Genomic DNA, 18,671 nt, shown 5'->3' with positions numbered 1-18,671 from the left:
GTTGTAAAATAATAAACTCATATGAACATGTTATTATTTTATTGTAGCTGAAACCTTTGATTTAAATCCTTTTACAGTCATATACAGGTCATTAGGATTCATTAGGTTTGTTTGTCTTTTGAAAATAACCGTTAAGCCGATATTATTAATACTTTCTATTAAAAAGACATTTCTGTTTTAAAATGTAATTTTTTTAATCGTTGTATAGAATATATTGGACCTTAAATGTGACGGAATAATCTGAAGGCGATCTGTCGTTTTGACAGATTACAGTTCACACCTCTGACCACTTGGTGGAGACATTTTCAGCTTTACGCTCAGAACATCGTAGAGGTAACTACTGACAGAAAGGTTTTCTGCCAAAACTGACAATACATATGGCAATAAATAAATTATTTGATAAAGTAATTTACAAATAATTTATTTGTCACTCTATTTACAGATTACAAAGAGTGAGTAAACTGGGAAGATTCTTCTTTTGTTAATGTAATATTTGGCACATTTATTTTTGTATAGAATTTTGTCAGGAATAGTCCTCCATATATGCTCTGTATAATCAGACTACCTGATGGGAAACTGAGATGTTATTTGGTGCTTTTTGCCTTCAGATCAAATTTGTTCAACAAACAGTTGAAGTGAAGCTGAAATTGATTTTTTTCCCCAACAAGGATAAATTCAGCTTTAATCTGAAACATGTCTGGACTTTTATTGTGAAACAGCAGCAGGAAGTTCCTCACCGCGGGACGAAGGAGTCGGTTTTCTGCAGGGTCGTCGGGTCGAGCTCGAACAGCGAGGCGATGTCGTTGCCGTGGGGAACCACCACCAGCTTGTACTTGATCCGTTCGCCATGGAAACGCTTGCTGCTGCGGCTGGCGTCCATCTGCAGAAACACAAACCTCCCAATGTCTGTTTCGCTCTCCTTCGCCCCCTGGTGGTGAGGAGAGGAAACTCACCGAGGACGACAGCTCAGGGTTGTCCCCTTTGTACCCCGGGTTCTCCTGCAACAACAACAGTTATGTCCAAGGATTTCTCCATCCAGCAGCACTGAGGAGTAAAACACCTGCTGCTGTGCAAAAGTCTTGGGTCGCCCCTGTGGGACTCTAAACAGATTTAAAAATACTGACCTAGTTAAATCCCAGCACTGTAGCAGAATATTACGATTAATTGTGTCAAAATCTTTCAGTAAAGTAAATAAAAATAATACTGAATATTGATTTTTATCAGCTGAATTCATTAATAACATCATTATTACCATTAAAGTAGCTCTGTTTCTAAAATACAGTAAATGAAAGTTTATCCATGAAACCATCCAGACATGCTGCAGAGAGAAGAATTAAAATGTGAGTCGGAAACAGAAACATGGCGGTTACCTCGGCAGCCAGGTAGTTTCCTGTCGCCAGGTGTTTGAACCTGTACAGGCTGTTCCAATGCCCCGCCCCCCCGCGGCAGGGGTCATGGTGGACGACCTGACGGACCAATCAGGACACAGAGAGCGCTTACAGGTGGAAGGTGAGTCAGAGGGTGTCTTTACTTCTTGTTGCTGTAAATTTATCTCCATCTTTAGTCAACCTGTCTGCCGCACACCTCACCGCCGACTCACTGCTCCCTCAAAGCAGATTCTCCTCCAAACATCAAAAACAAACTGTGTGATTTCTAATCATTCTGTTTTTGTTTTTATAAAATAAAATCACAGAAGAACATTGTACATATTTTATTCTTCATCTCCTCTGTGTGTTTACCTGTTTCTGTCGTATTTACTAACCTTATGGGGACCAAAGCTTGGGCCTGCTGCAGTGTTTAGGGTTAAAGGTCAGGTTTAGAGGGAGATGTGAACTAGGCTTTGGTTTGACCAGTAATGGTCAAAAAGAAATTCAGTAAATAAAATGATTTCTGTCAATGGAAACTCTTTATTTGTGTAGAAATACCAGCTTGTGGTGTTCGTGTATGTGTGTGTGTGTGTGCGTCCGTGTGTGTGTGTGTATGTGTGTACCTCGACCTCCCACAGGGCGTTGGAGCTGGTAGCCGACGTGGCTGACTGCCTCAGAGTCGTCCTCAGGAAAACGTGCAGTTTGCTCTTGTATTCGTCGCAGGTCAGAAACTTTTCCTGCTCGGCGTGAAACAGTCGGACGACGTCGCCCTGGGAGACAGCCGGGGTTAAAACTACGTTTCCCAGGGTTCATTTCTGCAGACAGGTGAGCTGTCCCTGTGCTGACTCACTCCTTTCAGGACTTCCTCTCGGTGGTCGCTGAACATCATGAACAGGTTGATCTTCCAGCTCGTGTTGCAGTTCACAGAGTTGACCTGCAGGGGGAGGAAGACACACGTCAGAGTCTGCAGCAGTTTGAGGCCGAAGGAAATGATATCACTACATGTTATGTTTATGGTTATTTTTTAATCTTCTTCAGACATTTAGCTTCTGTTTGCCTCTTTATTGGACTCATTTTGTCTCTTTTGCCAAAATCTAATAGTTTTTTTGTTGCTCGGTTCGGTTCGAGTCCATCTGACTCTCCGATCGTTTCTCATATTTTATGTTTTTGTATATTTTTCTGATTTCCCGTCTTCCTGTCGTCTCACCTCCTTGCAGCCTGGATGGTCGCTGAGCTCGTAGTTGGAGGCGTGAAGCGGCTGGCCGGCGTTCACCGGGTTCATGATGACTTTATCTCCCACAACCACCTGCAGCACAAACAGCACATTCATCAGACTGTGTGCTTAAAATATTCTCTGATTTCTCAACGAAACTGAACGTCGTTAAACTTCTGCTCAGCGATCAGCAGCTCAGGTCGGAACGGAAAAAAATTATTAAAGTTAAATCACATAAAATTACAGTTTTTTATGTAAAATTGCAAAATGCTCAATTAAAAATAGAATTTGAGGGTTTGAATCCCTGCTCAGACTCTGCATTAAAAAGTCGAATTAAATTCTATGATCTTTGTTTTTTAAAGTAAATTCTCATAATAAATAAATGTTAAATGTGATGCTGCACAAATAAAAAAAACTTTTCTGTATGTTTAGAGATTAACAGTTTTTAATAAATATTTAGATTTTTATGCAATATATAAAAATATTTTAAACAGTCAGTAAAAGTTGAAGTTAAATAAAAATTCAAAGTGTCTGTTTATAAAGCTAATGTACTAACAAATGCAATTTTTAATAAAATTTAGCAAAATTACATTTATGTTCACTTTATGCATTATGACAGTTTTAATGAATCAATTTTCTGAAATATTTTTTGAAACTTTTATATTTTATTTTACTGAAATAATGTTAATGTGTTTAAAACTTTTCATATTTAATACATTTTATAGATTTTTTTCATTTTTGAGAATATTTTCTTAATATTTAGTGAATCTTCACAAACTGATGGCGTAAACCACGACTCAGCAGCAGCCATCATGTGAAGGTCATGTGAAGGTCATGTGAAGGTCATGTATTATATATTTTGTTACGTTGTCTCCGTTGGCCCGGAGTTTCCAGAACGGTTGGATGAAGAGCCAGGATCCCTCGTTCCCCGTCCCGTCCAGCGTGACCCGCATGGCGTTCTTCTCCAGCAGCGCCGGCAGACGCTTGTTCACCGTCAGATATTTATTACTCTTCATGTGGAGAAGCTGCACATGAGATGAACATGTGGAGAGACAGAGAAAAGCTGTGTTCACATGGCAGCAAATTATGATCGATATCCGACTTCTTCATTGAACTTCTGACGTTTTCAACCCAAACATGAAATCTTTCCACTTCCAAACCGTTTCCTGTCTCGTTTCCAGCGTCGGTTTTATCCGTCACTAATGTGAGACATGAGCCATAATTCTGCAGCAGAAGAAGAATCTGCATTTAAACAATGAAAATGATAATATGAAGCGAACGCATCACATCCCAACCCCACCTCTCCTGGTCCGACTCCAAACAGAACCGGGTCAGAACCGGGTCAGTCAGCTGTTAGCTGTTAGCTTTCTATCAGCTTCCTTCATGTTTCTGCTCACAGTTCTGTTTTTTTCCTCTCTCTGTTTGTGTTTGGAGTTAACGCCGGTGATTAGCTCTTCTGGTAGTTTCATCATCTCAGATTATTTCATCTTCCTGCCTCTTTAATCCGGAGCGTCTGATCGTTAATCTAACAGCTCCAGTCACAGCTGGTTCTCCATCCCATAATAACTGCCCAGTTTAAAGCTCTACAGGCAGAAACATCAGGCGTTTCCTCCAACTCCTCCACTCCTTCATCTCACACACACACACACGCACACACACACCCCCACACACACACACACCCACCCACCCACCCACCCACACACACACACACACCCTGCTGTCTCCACCTGTGTGTTGACACGCCGTTATCTCAGAGTCAATACTGACTGAGCTTCAGGGCCATAAAGTTATCCAGATGAGAGACGGCGGCTGGGAGGGATTCCTGCTGCTCTGATAACCTGTGATCAGTCCAGATTATAACCTGTGATCAGTCCAGATTATAACCTGTGATCAGTCCAGATTATAACCTGTGATCAGTCCAGATTATAACCTGTGATCAGTCCAGATTATAACCTGTGATCAGTCCAGATTATAACCTGTGATCAGCCCAGATTAACCAATAATCTGGCCCTGGTATACACACAGGTTAGGCTCCAGATTAACAGATAATCTATACCCTGAGACCATGTAAGGATCTGGATTAACATCTAACTCCCTGGACCTGCTAGTCTGGACCGAGGCTCTGTAACCATGGTTACTGACCCGGTTCCTATCCCAGATGCTTCGGATCGGCTCTTTGATGTCGGGAAACGGCGGTGAATCACCTGGTCGTCATGGAAACAGGGAGCGCCCTGTCCGGCCAGTAAGAAGCGAGTAAAAGTCATTCATGAGCCGCTGTTGACTCGACATCGCCATGACGACCGGGTTCTCCAGACTGACTGCAGGTAGGATACTGATGAGTCAGAGCTGCTCCACATGACCACATTCATAGAGGAACGTTTAAACATTTCTAATCTGGTGAAATATATTCATATGAAGACAAACATGACCTTTGACCTCTGTGGTCAAAGGTCAAACCAACAGTTACTGCACAGGCAGTTTGTATGTATTGATACGTCATCACACGTCAATACAGATTCTGGATCAGCTCCCATTGCTGAGTCCGGCTGAGTGGAACCGACCCGGAACCACCGGATCAGTCTGTCCGGATCTGGTCTGGATCTGGTCCGGATCCGGACAGACTGACTGAAATGTTTTCTGTTAGTTATCATTCAGACATTCTGATGATGAAGATGACAGATCTGATGGCATGGAGAGAAGCTCTGCAGGGTTCTGCTGCAGAACCAGAACCGGGTCAACCTCATGCTGTGGAAACGCCGGTTACCTGGATGACGGTTCCGTATTTGACGACGTCGCCATGGACCTTCCTGTTCTCCGTCTCGTTCTGCTTCTGCTCCAGGTTGGACGCGTGCTGCAGAACCAGAACAGAACCAGATCAGAACCAGAACCAGAAGAACCTCCTCCGCCGGCCCGGCCCGCTTACCTGCAGCTTCTGCAGCAGAACCACGTCGGCGATCTTGTCCTTCTCATGCTTGGCCTGCTTGGCCTTCCAGTACTGCTTCTGGGCCGAGTACCGGCTCATCGGACACACCTTGAACAGGCAGTCTGGAAAACAACAGAACCGTTTCTACAACTCTGTTTGGACTTTGAGAAACCGTCTGATGAACAGGAAAAGAACCGAACCCAGATGATAAAGATGATATCAGTTTTAATGACATCATTGATATTATGACCTTATTATTCCGGGAATAAAAGTTTTAATAAGTGAAATTAATCCTGAAGTTTCTGAGTTTTTTGGTGGGAATTTTCCTCTTTGTTATTTCCTTGCGTTCACTTTGTGTTGCGTTCCGGTCGCGTTGCGTTCAGACCGCGTTGTGTTCAAGGCCTCGGGGTGAATCGGTGCTTTGGGAGTGCTGACAGGACCCGACACGCAGCTCTGAAGGTTTTCACAGAAATGTGATCAGAGCCTGAAGGCTCAGCTGGAAACCAGCCAGCAGACGCTTTGTTTTCATTTTTCTGTGCGGCAACCCGGCCCTCCAGTCGCTCCCTGACCTCCTCCTCAGCCTTCTGGACCCGTCCTGGTTCCAGAACCCGTCTCAGTCCGGAGTGGGACTCTGAATCGAGATTCTGAGCCATTGTGACATCTGGACCGGAGGAGTGAAAGGAACTCTGTCAATATTGACTCTCCTGCAAGATCCTGGGTGTTTCCTGCTTCCACTGTGTGTGTTTGTCAAACAGCAGATATCTGTGTGTGTGTGTGTGTGTGGGTGTGTGTGTGTGTGTTTAATGTTCTGAGTCGTCACTTTGGTCCAAATGGGTTCGTGTCTGTTTCACACGGTACCGCCACACAGCTCTGTTTGTTTTTAACATAACCTACAAGACATTAAAAATGCATCTAAAACCAGATTACAGATTTTATTACAAAATAAATCATTAAAAATACATTTATTTTTTATGGACAACACAAGAAATGAATTTCAAATCCCTATTTTATTTTTTTATTTTGTGGTAGGACTTGATTATATTTTTAATCATATTGCATATTCTGATCATTCCTGGAGTTTCTTTAGAAATCCAGACTGTGCTAACATTACCATTAGCTGCTAAATGTTTAGCATGAGACGCTATTTTAGGCTAGCATAGCTGATAGGCTAAGTCCTTTAAGCACAAGTTGAACACAACACTAGTCTTTTCAGATCAGTTTAGAAGCAGAAATTAACCCGAGAGAAGCCGCTTCCATCGCTGCGTTGGCGGATGTAGCTTGTGCGTCAGATTTACTGGCATACCAGAAACACTGGCATGCAAAGGTTCCTACCAGTTAACATTTTTTAAGCGTTAAAATCCTTGTAATTTGTTAATTGAAGTGACCGAGTTAAAGTCCACGTATTAATTCATATCTATAAGAGACATATTTTAATTGGCTGTAAGCAGAAAATCATCATAATTAGCAGTTCGCTTAAAAACATCCGTCTGAATGAATCATTGTGATTTGTTTCACTGATGATGGATTTATTGGAATTAACAAACTTTTCCAGAATGTTCTCATTAGTTGCTGATTTTGCTTGTGCGTCAGATTTATGGCCGTACCAGAAACACGTTACAAAGGTTCCTGTTTGGGGGACAAAACAAACGGAAAAAACAATTGATTACGTTTGAAGTTTTATTATGTTAAAATCAACAGTTAATTTTTTGTTTTATTTATTTATGTGCTAAAATCAGATATGTAAATTCGACATCAGCATTTCTTCCTCCGTTTGACATTAAATCAAATTAAAACTTTTCATTACGGTCAGTTGAGATTAACTCAGTTATTTTTAGTCCTCAGTATATGGAGTCAAATCCCTGCAGGATTTTTCAGTTTTTTCACTTCAGTTGTTTTTTATGCACCAATATTCATGCACATTTTTCATATTGAGCTACTGAGCTGCACATTTATTTTAAACAGTGAATTATTTTTCTATGTAGTTCATTTGTCATTATGGTGCCGTCTCTTATTTTACTGTTTCTATGTTTCCTTTTAATCTGCTCACTGCGGGACAGTAAAGAACATTTCTATTCTAGATGTTCCGGATTTTCTTCCTCAAACGTTTTGTGACACTTTTTTGGATTCTTCCACGTTCCTCCTGACAGAACCGGTGGAACTGGGTCGGGAAGTTTTGACCTCAAACAGGAAAGTTTAGTCAGACTGAGAGTCAGAAACTCTGAATGTAAAGTTTGAGCCGTCAGTCTCTGTCTGTGATCCACTTCTAAACTGGACCGCCCCCCCCAGGTCCCGGAGGAGCCGACCAGATGGACCGGCCCCTCGGAACCAGATGGACCGGCCCCTGCAGCGGTCAGCAGAGAGAAACTGCTGGAAGCTTGGTGTTGCTGCGGCTCCCTGCGGATCGGAGCTGGACTCGCTCTAAAGGCGATATTTCTGTTCCACATGCAGCTTTAATGGCTTCCTACTGGTTCCGACCCAGGAACAGCCTGGTACCGGTTCACAGCTTCTCAAACTGGTTCAGACCCATTCATTATGCCACCATTTATACATAAATTATGTTTTATATTCCAGCTGAATGAACTAAACCAAGCAGAAGAAAATTAAAATCTCATAAATGACACATTTCATCCTGAAGAGGAAAAATTTAACTTTTCATTTTTTAAATAACTAATTACACATATTGATCATTTAATCTGATTCTTTGAAATCTAAATCACATTAGCATGGATTCATTTGTGATGTTTGTGTTAATGAAGGTTTTTCTGTATGTTCCTGCTGTTTTCCTCTCATTCAGAACCAACCTGGGTTTTTCCTGCTGCCTTTAATGCTTTCCTGTCTCTGACAATGCATGATTCATAACTTAACCTTTACCAAATGTTTTACAGTGTGAAACCACAATGATGGAAGCAGAAGGTGAAACTGATGAAATGATTTGTTTTGGAGAGAGGAAGACGTGCAGGAAGCGGTGTGAGACTGGGAATCGAACCGACGGCCCGTCCTCTGCACATGGAGACGGCCGGAGACCCAAACAGATTTTAGCTGTTTCTAATTTGAGGTTTAGGATGTTTTCCCTCCTGATGGTCCGGTCGACCCGGTTCTACTGGAACCAGAACTTCATCATCTGCTCCAACTCCAGCTGCTGTGGTTCTGAGTCAAACCAACCTGTTCCCCTCCTGGCCTGTGAGGGCGCTGCACCAAGAACCACTGAAGGAAACGACACAAAAACCTCTGAAGACACTGAGAGCAACTTCCTTCTTCACCAGATGGAAACAAGATGGAGGCGTCAGATTTTAGCGTTGGAGGATTTCTCTTTAGTCTTTGGCTGAAGACCAGGAGCCATTTCTGCTGCTAACGCTAGGCTAACACGTTAGCTTTGGTTGTATTTACCCAGAATGCCCGGCGCTGTAGTCCACTTCCTTTATAAATAAACTTATAGAAATAATCAATTTGAACTGAAAGTTGTGAGGAAAATGTTTTCCTCTAATTTAAAAAATGTAGAAAATCCTCTAACTGGCCGTTGTCATGGTAACCGGCGACCCGCCCTCAGGCCTTTCATAGTAAAAGCTTGATACTCCTGGTTTTATCTCTGGATGGAGACAGGAAGCGTTACCTCTGAACTTTTTGGGCGGGTTCTCCAGATCTCCAGCAGCCGGTTCCACGACGCAGCGATCGTCCACCAACCTGCAGACACACAAACAGAAACATTCAATAACCTGCAAACGGCCTCATAACGCTTCAGGAAACCAAAGAGAGGCGCAACAACTGAGCAAAGATACAAAGTTGGTCAATTTAACCCAGAATTAGGAATAAATTCAGTTTTATGACCTGAGAAAAACTAAAAATCCAAACTAAGTTAGTTCTGAGGAATGTGCCAAAAATACAGGATCTCAAGATATAAAGCCTTTTTTCTCCTGTCATCCCAGTGATGTTCTGGTTAACACTAACTGAGCTGAAACTCGGAACATTTGCTCCGATTTAACGTCAGAAAAACAGAAAAATGACAACCAAGTCTAAATAACTGATCTGCTTTATTCACGTTGTTTTCTCTCTGCTGATGGATGGAAGGCCTCCTGACCATCACCCTAATCTTCAGCTCCCTCCACTGATTCTCTGTCAGACTGAAAATAAAATGAAAAATAAATAAAAGATTCTGGAAACAGAAATATCTGCAGATCCAAATAAATAAAGTTGATGGTTAAAACTCCAACTCAACATTATAAACTGAAAAAAGAGTCACTGATGATGTTTTTAATGAAAACATTGTTTATGATGATAAAGTTGGAGGTTATTATGGTTTTCTTGTTAATGAATCATGAACTGATTCTAGTCTGAACCTCAAAGAACAAAACTAACAAATCGTTCTCAGATCTTCATATTAAACCTCTGGAAATAACCTAAACATCCCAATCTATTGGCTGGACGTCCAAGTGTTAAATAAAAACATTTCAGTAATAAAACATCTGAATTAAACCTGACTATTAAAAATGGCTGCCGTCCCGTTCAGCTTCCAGCCAATCGGCAGCGAGATGACGGCGTGCCGGCTGCAGGAGGCTGATGGTGAGGAGCAGGAGGACCGGATGCGACTCGTAAAGCGGCTGAAACGAAAGCTGAAAGCTGCAGGACGGCCGTCTGCGCACAGGAAGCTGATCTATTTATAGAAGCGCTTTCACGCGGTTTCTAACGCGGGCAGCGCGACTCGGGTTTTAACTCAGCTCCACATGTTGGTCAAACGCTTCACATCCGACAGCAGTTACTGTTTATTACTGTTTATTACTCGGTAATAAAAGTGCATGCAGACACAACCTGATTAGTGTTTGCTTTCTGGAGACGTATTTCAGTTCCTGAAGTGACTCCCTTGGTTGAGCAGCTGAGTTTCATAAAGAGGACAAAGTCTCATCTATCGATAGAATATAAAATTAAACACGAATTATGATGAAACTGCTTGAGAGGATGTTGAACTTTTGCCTTTTTTGGGTTAAAAATAAAGATGAAACAGACATATTTAAAAATATATCTTAATATTTTGTAATATGTATAGTAATTAAGATAAAAACAATAATAAAGATAATTTAAAGACTCATCTCAATGTTTTTGGTGCTAATTGTGTTGACGGAAGAGAAGAACTGTTCTAAAAATAAAACTTCCTGGTTATCAAACGAGCTGCACCAGTTACACTGCAGCTGTTCACCAAACAGCAATCAGTTACATTTCATGATGTTGTGACTTTCATTCAGTCACAACATCTATTATTATGATGGTTGTTTTTCATCCTGACTGTCTCTATTATCTCCAATAAAGATGACAGACAACATGAGAATCCCGCCTGCGGTTAGAAATGCTGTCAGTTGCCTGAAGTTCTGGAGCCATGTTGGGTTTCGTTCGGGTTCTGGTCGGTTCAGGACCAAATAAAGAGTTCAGACTGTTTTCATTTTTATGTTTCAGAGTTTATTTCTATTTAAGGAGCTGCTGGTTTTACTGAAGCAGTCAGAGCGAGTCTGTGTGTGTGTGGGGTGTGTGTGTGTGTGTGTGTGTGTGCTCATCAACTATCAACCTTACTGTTTAGGACAAAACAGAGCTGCTCTTTACAGCTGGACACACATGACATCATCACTCTGAGGAGCGTTTCCTCTTCAGGAGGCTGTTAGCTAACAGCCATGCTAAGGCGCCGTTAGCTAACAGCCATGCTACGAGGTTGTTAGCTAACAGCCATGCTAAGGCGCCGTTAGCTAACAGCCATGCTACGAGGTTGTTAGCTAACAGCCATGCTAAGGAGCCGTTAGCTAACAGCCATGCTATGAGGCCGTAGGCATTAACCCAGAACTGCTAACATGTTTCAGCAGGAGTTGCTTGTCTGAGAATATTGCTGCTGTCTGGCCAGCAATGTTTAGTCCACTTTAGTCCGTTTGTCTAGTCAAAGTCCGGTCCAGTTGGTGAGGTGTGAACGCTAATCGACCTCTGACCTCCGGTCATACAAACCTCAGTCTGAGTTTGGTTGAAGAGAACTCCGGTTTGCTTTGAATGCACATGAGAAAGCCAAGGGAACCAGAGACCGCTCCAAAAGCAGGAAGTGGACTACAGCGCAGGGCATTCTGGGTAAATACAACCAAAGCTAACATGCTAGCCTAGCGTTAGCAGCAGAAATGTCTCCTGGTCTTTAGCCAAAGACTAAAGAGAAATCCTCCAACACTAAAATCTGACGCCTCCATCTTGTTTCCATCTGGTGAAGAAGGAAGTTGCTCTCAGTGTCTTCAGAGGTTTTTGTGTCGTTTCCTTCAGTGGTTCTTGGTGCAGCGCCCCCACAGGCCAGGAGGGGAACAGGTTGGTTTGACTCAGAACCACAGCAGCTGGAGGTGGAGCAGATGATGGAGTTCTGGTTCTAACAGAACTGGGTCGTCTGGACCCATCATGGGGCCTTATTGACCATCAAAGCCATGAAGTTGCTCCACTTCTGTGTTTTGGTTTGGTTTTGTTGACATGTTTCCCGTCTCAGTGACGTCATCTGAGGTTGGATTTTCCTGGTTTGTAAACTTGCAGCGGAGTCTCGTATTTACATGACCGGTAGAGTTTCCTCTCACACTGGCAGCATTTTTACTTCCAGGTTCTAATAAAAAGCCACAACCTGTAAACAAATCAGGAGTCTGCAAATTATGATGCAAATTTGTCTCAGGCTGTGAGGTCGCTTCCTGAGCGCTAACCTCCATTAACTCCACTGAATACCTTCACACTTCAGACCTCATTTCTGAAAACTGCAGACCAGTTTTCTGTTTTGTCTCTTCATTGTGTTTTCCTCTAAAATGTGGCGGCTGCAGCTTTTATGTGTCATTACTCTCCCTCCACGTCTTCCTTTGTTTTTCTTTCCAAGTTGAAAGCCTTTTCCTTTCAGACCGTGTTTTACTTGAACAGCAGCCAATCAGCTCCTTTGTCTGGCTCTGGGTGTTTTGCAGGTGTGTGTCGTCGGCTCATTGCTCCATTTTCTCTCCCTCAGGTGTGTTGACTCAGTTCTGAAGCGTCTCCAACCAGACGCTCAGAATTCGTTTTTCATTCTGGTCCGCAGCAGAAATAATCACCGGGATCCGGAAACTAAACCAACTCCGTCACACATGAACAGATCAGTGTTTGGAGAGGAACGGATCTCGCAGAACGAGAACCTGCATGTTGTTCCTGAATTTCACCACAAAGGTCCCTACAAGCTGCAGCTCTTCAGAAACGACACTTTGGATCAGCCACAAACTGACGTGCAATTTGAGCCATCTCTAATTTGTTTGAAGCTGGTCCACATGGTTCTGGTTTCAGGTCCAGTATTCCCAGCTCCAGATAAAATGTAGTGGAGGAATCAGCTCATAATTAATGAATCATATTAAATATCAGCAGGATTTGTGCTTTAACGTCCTCCTGATGAACGGAGCGGCGCTGGTCAAACCAACAGAACCAGAAATGACGGCGGGTCATCTGCTGCTTCCTGCTGGCTCTGAGCCGCTCAGCAGAATTTGACTGTATGGAAAGCAGCCGGTCCATCTTCCCCTCCGTCGACCCGATTCAAGCGTCCCGCTCTGAAACCCATTTACCTGGTAAACAGGAAACACTTTGGGACAGAAAAATCCGGATCTCTGGACGTTTATCTGTGTTTGACTTGATGGGTGGAGGAAGAGCAGGAATATTTACATGGCTGCAGTCGGCTGGAGACGCTGACAGGAAGGACGATCCGGAGACACCAGGAAGTCGTTTCACTGAAACTCAAACAGGAAAAACAAAGATTCTGCCTTAATGTCCGGATCCGACCCGCTGACGTTCTGCGCCGAGGGGAAACTCAACACGACCTAATTAAAGCAGCGGAGGCTACACTGCTGCTAACACGCTAATGCTAATGTATTTTTCTATTTAGCACTTTGGCTAACTTTGTAAACATTTAGCGCACAGCTTCCCCTACATTCATTTTTCCAGATAAATTAGAGTAAAGTGCAAATTTTCAGTTGAATAAAATTAAACTTTTATGTTGAAGTTTTAACTGTTAAAATTTCTTGAAGTAATTAAGTGTTTATATTCATGCTCTTATTTTGAAGTAGGTGACGCCTGTTCTGTTTCCTGCCCCAATAAATTCATTCAAAAGAAGAAACATAAAGAAGAAAATAAAACACAGAAACTAGAGAAAAATTATGAATATAGATAAAATATCCAAGAGCGATAAAGAAAATGTTAATTATGACGTCAAAATTAAATAAGAGCTTGAGGCTAATAGCCTTTCCAGAAATTATTTAAACTGAAATGAGCACATTAGCATTAGCTTCCACTACATACTATGTGCATGCATCGCTTTAGTGACTGATTTAAACCCAACTGGGGTCAGAGGTCATTTAGCCCCAAAATCAGCTCAGTTCAGTTCTTAACAGCTGAATTCAGATAAAAAGATCCGTTTCATCCAGCGAACTGTTCATTTAGTTCCATCCAGTGAACTGTTCATTTAGTTCCATCCAGTGAACTGTTCATTTAGTACCATCCAGTGAACTGTTCATTTAGTACCATCCAGTGAACTGTTCATTTAGTCTCATCCAGTGAACTGTTCATTTAGTTCCATCCAGCGAACTGTTCATTTAGTCTCATCCAGTGAACTGTTCATTTAGTTCCATCCAGTGAACTGTTCATTTAGTTCCATCTAGCGAACTGTTCATTTAGTTCCATCCAGTGAACTGTTCATTTAGTCTCATACAGTGAACTGTTCATTTAGTTCCATCCAGTGAACTGTTCATTTAGTCTCATCCAGTGAACTGTTCATTTAGTCTCATCCAGTGAACTGTTCATTTAGTTCCATCCAGTGAACTGTTCATTTAGTCTCATACAGTGAACTGTTCATTTAGTTCCATCCAGTGAACTGTTCATTTAGTTCCATCCAGTGAACTGTTCATTTAGTTCCATCCAGTGAACTGTTCAGATCAAGCAGAGTTAAACCGGTTCCGTGTTGGTCCTGTCCTGAACACTGAGACTTTTTGTCTAATTTTGGTTGAAGAGATTATGATGACCTTTCACTAACCTTTGTTGCTATGGTAACCACACAACTTTATCGTTAGGCCTGCTGACCTTCAGTTGGGAGGCAACGAGAATCAGCAAGAGAAGTTCTAAACTTCAGACCGAGTCAGAACCAGAACGGTCGGCTGGAAACCATCAGGATGGACACACACACACACACACACACACACAGACCTGCAACAAAGGTTTCAACCCTAATTGGACCCGACCCGTCAAAGATCCACACAGAACTTCCTCTGACAAACCTAAACCGGGTCTGGACCTGGACGGGCTGCGGCCCGATCCAGCAGAACCTGCGTGGGTTTCTGTTCCGGTTCTGTTGGTTTGCAGTGAAGAGTTTTATTTGCTCCTGATGGTAAAGTTCTACCTTCAATGGTTCGCAAGAAGAACCGGTTCTGACCCGACGGCTCAGGCAGAGATCCGGTTCTGCTGCCTCCGTCCAGACCCAACGTCACCGTGGAAACCGGCTGCACCCGACTGGATCCAGATCAGCTTCATGTTTTAGATCCTCATGACTGATTTTCTATTAAAATCTGATTTTGTTAAGTAATCAGATCATCTATACATGATCAATATTGTTACCAATAAAACTTAAAATAAAGACGTGACATCTCTGGTCAGGTTTTTCTGTCCACATCGTTACATTCAGCAAATTAACTAATTAATTTGGCTTCATGTCTTCACTTTCTGATCATTTTCTGTCTGAATCTCACAAAAACGCAGGAAGAGATTTAAACCGGATCCGCAGGCCTGACGAGAAGTCTGACAACAAAATACAGACAAAACCAAGACTGCATGAAATGATGCCTGTCTGAACTTTGACCTGAGTGTAACTGCAGCTGAGGTTCATAAGATCCACGGTTCAGTCAGTCGTCTGGACTTTAAGGAGAAATCCCCCAACAGAACCAGAACCAGTGAGAAACACGGTGGTGGCAGCATCATGATGGGGAAAACCTGCAGAAGAGCTGAGCCTGGGGTCAAAGGTCAGCTTCCAGCAGGACAACCAGTCAGAGATATTATGGGATGGTTCAGGTCCAAGCAGGTCCGTGTGTTAGAATGGCCTAGTCAAAGTTCAGACCTATACAGCTGAGAATCAATGGAAAGACTTTAAATTTGGAGCCAACAGACACAGAAATCTCCAAGTTAGGATGTTTAGAGAAAAACCTTCAAAATGGAAAAATCTGAAACTAAATGATTCTTTTCCTCTTCTAGTCTAGATAAAATGACTTTATGTGTTTATAGAAATCTGATCATAGATACAACATTTCTTCTGGAAACGTCCCAAAAATAACTCAAACTACAGATGAAAGCAGAAAATTCCCAAAACACTCCCAGTCTGTCGCTTTGAGATTCTGGACAAAAATCTGATCAAAACCTAAAAACGTTCATAGAATAAAAGCAGAAAATAAAATGTGGAAAAACTGGACGATTTAAAATGTGACTTTAATCAAACTCTCTTAGATCCTCTGATAACCTGATCGCTCATTAATAATCATCTTTAAAGATATTCTTAACTCAACTTTTAGTTTGATTTTATTCTAAACCATAAATAAAACAGTTAGGCTTTTTATTTTAAACCTACATTTTTTTTAATTTTAATGTGTTTATGACATTTATATTAAATTATAAGTTTGTTTATCGTTTGTAAAATGTTTATTTATGAAACTAAGTTTGTGTTTCAGTGAAGTCATCATTATTACCACTCTGATTGGGACTCACCCCAGCGTGCTGATGAAGCCGTTCACCGAACCCTCCGCGTACAGAGACACGATGTCTCCGATGTGGAGGAAGCTGGAGGCAGAGTCTGACATCCTGCAGCCGCTTCAGGGGCTTCCAGCAGCGGGGAGATCCTGCAGGTGGAGCCGCAGATGGGGCTCCCTGCGCCGGCCTGCCTGGCTCGCCGGACCCGCTCTCCTCGGACCCGGGTCCGCTGGAACCAGAGGTTCAGTACTCAGCAGCTGCAGCCGCTCCTCGGACCCCCTGCGGGGTTCTGCATGAAAACAAAAACGCGAACCGGTTCCCAGAAACTTTCCCGGGCCGAGTGTGTGCAGGAGGTCCGGGTCCTGCGTGGACTGTGCGGGTGGCGGCGGTTCCACGCGGCGGCGCGGCTCGGTGCCTCCCTCGGTGAGAAGCGAAGACTCTCCGGCGGGGAGAACCAGGAAGTGCGCGCGGCGCTGATAAGGCTGCCAGGCGGCTTCAAGACTGAACAGCCCGCTGCAGGGCAAACAGGAGCGCTCTGCCCCGCGTGCACGCGCGCACACACGCTGGCACGTGCACGCCCCCTCCGCCTCGAAAACCAAAACAAGGTCAGCCTCACCTAAACTCAGAGTTTCGGTTTGTTGATGAATGCTGAGAACAGAGGGAAGAACAGCAAAGTTCAAAGGTCAAGCTGAACCAATCAAACCTCTGGAACCGCAGGAGCTCAGGGCTCAGAGAGAAGCACGGTGGTGGCAGCAGCATGACCTTCAGGTTGGAGTGAAACCTGCTGAGTTCCAGCAGATCAACAGCAGAACGACTTCAGCAGGAAAAACGCTTCTCAGATCAGCAGGTCTGGAGTCCAGATCTAAACCAGACAGAAGCTGCAGGAGAGACTCTGATGTTCTCCAGTCTGAGGTCAAACTGTCACATGACCAGATTCACTCACAGATTCTTCTTGTTTCTGACATTTTAACCTGACAGTTTGTTTGTTTTCATGCTAATGTGCAGAGAAGTTATTAAAACTTTTTTAAAAACTGGTCCTTAAGGTGCCATCTTTATGTTTCATGTTAAATTGTTCATTCTGCATTATTTTACCTGAAACCGTCTCTGTGCTGCCCTCTGTGGGTTGAAAAGTTGCTACTGCAGCTGAATTTTCATATTGGTTCCAATGGTCCCACTTGGCCACGCCCCCAAATGCATATTGACTCCGCCCACTTTTGGTCGTTATTTCCTAAATTTGCCAGAGGGTGGAGCTATGCTCTCACTTTTTTAAAGGATCATTTTGTTTACAGAGATTTTATAATTCATTTTATTTGTAGTTTAGGTTAATTTGTTAATTTTTAAAATGTATTTCAGCTCCAGTGTTAATATTTGTTTGAAAAAAAAGATTTTTCAGAGAGAGCTCTTGCATTTTTCTGCCATCATTATGTTACTTGAAAATGATCTCAAGAGATAATATTATCGTTCATCGCAACAACTTCTGGAACATTTGTTAACTTACAGGTCGACTCATCTTCGTTTTCTGAGTCTTTGAACTAAAACAGTCTCATGCTGCAGTTCAGCGGCCCTCCAGCAGGAGGCGCTCTCTGTGGGACTTCCTGTCTGCACTCCTGGTCCAATCAGCTGCTTCCTGCAGCCGTTGACCTGCTGAGGCGACGCAGACGGACGGTGGCCCGGGAGGACCATCTGTTTAAACGATCCCAGGTTCACCTTCTGTCAGGATGACCTCTGACCTCTGAACCCTGAGGCTGGGTGGTGTCTGGCTGAACCTTCAGTCGATGTGAACTGCTGAAGAAGAGACGCTGCGTTCCTCTCAGCCGTTTTCAGGAAATCTGTGGCTTTTCATCGTCAACCACAGTTTTCTGTCAGAACACAGAAAACCACAGAAGAAGAAGATTTCCCCCAACAGACGTGCAGACGTGTTGGCGTGTGCCGAGTTCTGCCGACCAACTTCCTGTTTCCTCTGTTGAACCTGCAGCCGGCACTCAGCCTGGCGCTGATGAAGAGGAGGAGGATGAAGATGATCCTCGCTCTGCTTCTGTAGAGTCTGAAGTTTCATCTGTAGAATTTATCATCGGGACGTTTTCAATCACAAGATGGCCGCCAGGATGGGGTTCACTGGAGAGATACGAGCAGTCAGTATCTGACCTGAGAGAGGAAGAACCATTCATCCATCCAGAGGTCAGAGGTCAAGCCTCTCAGAGTATGAAAGCATCAGTTCACCAGCAGGCCTGGTGGGAACAGCAACATGTAACCCTCTGACCTGTAGGGGGCAGCAGGGAGCCGGGTCATGGTGGAGCTCCAGTCTAACTGGGACAGACTGGTCTGGTTGCTGCTGTTTCCATTAAATGTGTATTAAAGTTATGAAACGATGTAAAAACCTGACGGGTTTCCAGCAGAGAGGCTTCAGAAAGAGCAGCGCTGCTTCAGCAAGTTACTGAAGTTTAGG

General features: G+C 43.2%; 1 protein-coding gene across 1 annotated transcript in view; it reads right to left on the bottom strand.

The window, feature by feature from the left end:
• Window positions 1-16,951, bottom strand: part of LOC116718844 (inositol 1,4,5-trisphosphate receptor type 3-like) — a 42,924-nt gene extending 25,973 nt beyond the window's left edge. The window contains 11 exon segments of the mRNA XM_032561094.1: window positions 738-880; window positions 954-998; window positions 1,371-1,466; window positions 1,991-2,137; window positions 2,218-2,301; window positions 2,575-2,673; window positions 3,447-3,605; window positions 5,345-5,431; window positions 5,504-5,625; window positions 9,114-9,184; window positions 16,244-16,951. Coding sequence (XP_032416985.1) covers window positions 738-880; window positions 954-998; window positions 1,371-1,466; window positions 1,991-2,137; window positions 2,218-2,301; window positions 2,575-2,673; window positions 3,447-3,605; window positions 5,345-5,431; window positions 5,504-5,625; window positions 9,114-9,184; window positions 16,244-16,335 — 1,145 coding nt within the window. The 5' untranslated portion in view covers window positions 16,336-16,951.
• Between the last annotated feature and the right edge of the window lie 1,720 nt (window positions 16,952-18,671).

The sequence above is a fragment of the Xiphophorus hellerii genome, chromosome 1 (assembly GCF_003331165.1).
Source record: "Xiphophorus hellerii strain 12219 chromosome 1, Xiphophorus_hellerii-4.1, whole genome shotgun sequence".
NCBI classification, from domain to species: Eukaryota; Metazoa; Chordata; class Actinopteri; order Cyprinodontiformes; family Poeciliidae; genus Xiphophorus; species Xiphophorus hellerii.
This window is presented reverse-complemented; position numbering and strand designations above follow the sequence as displayed.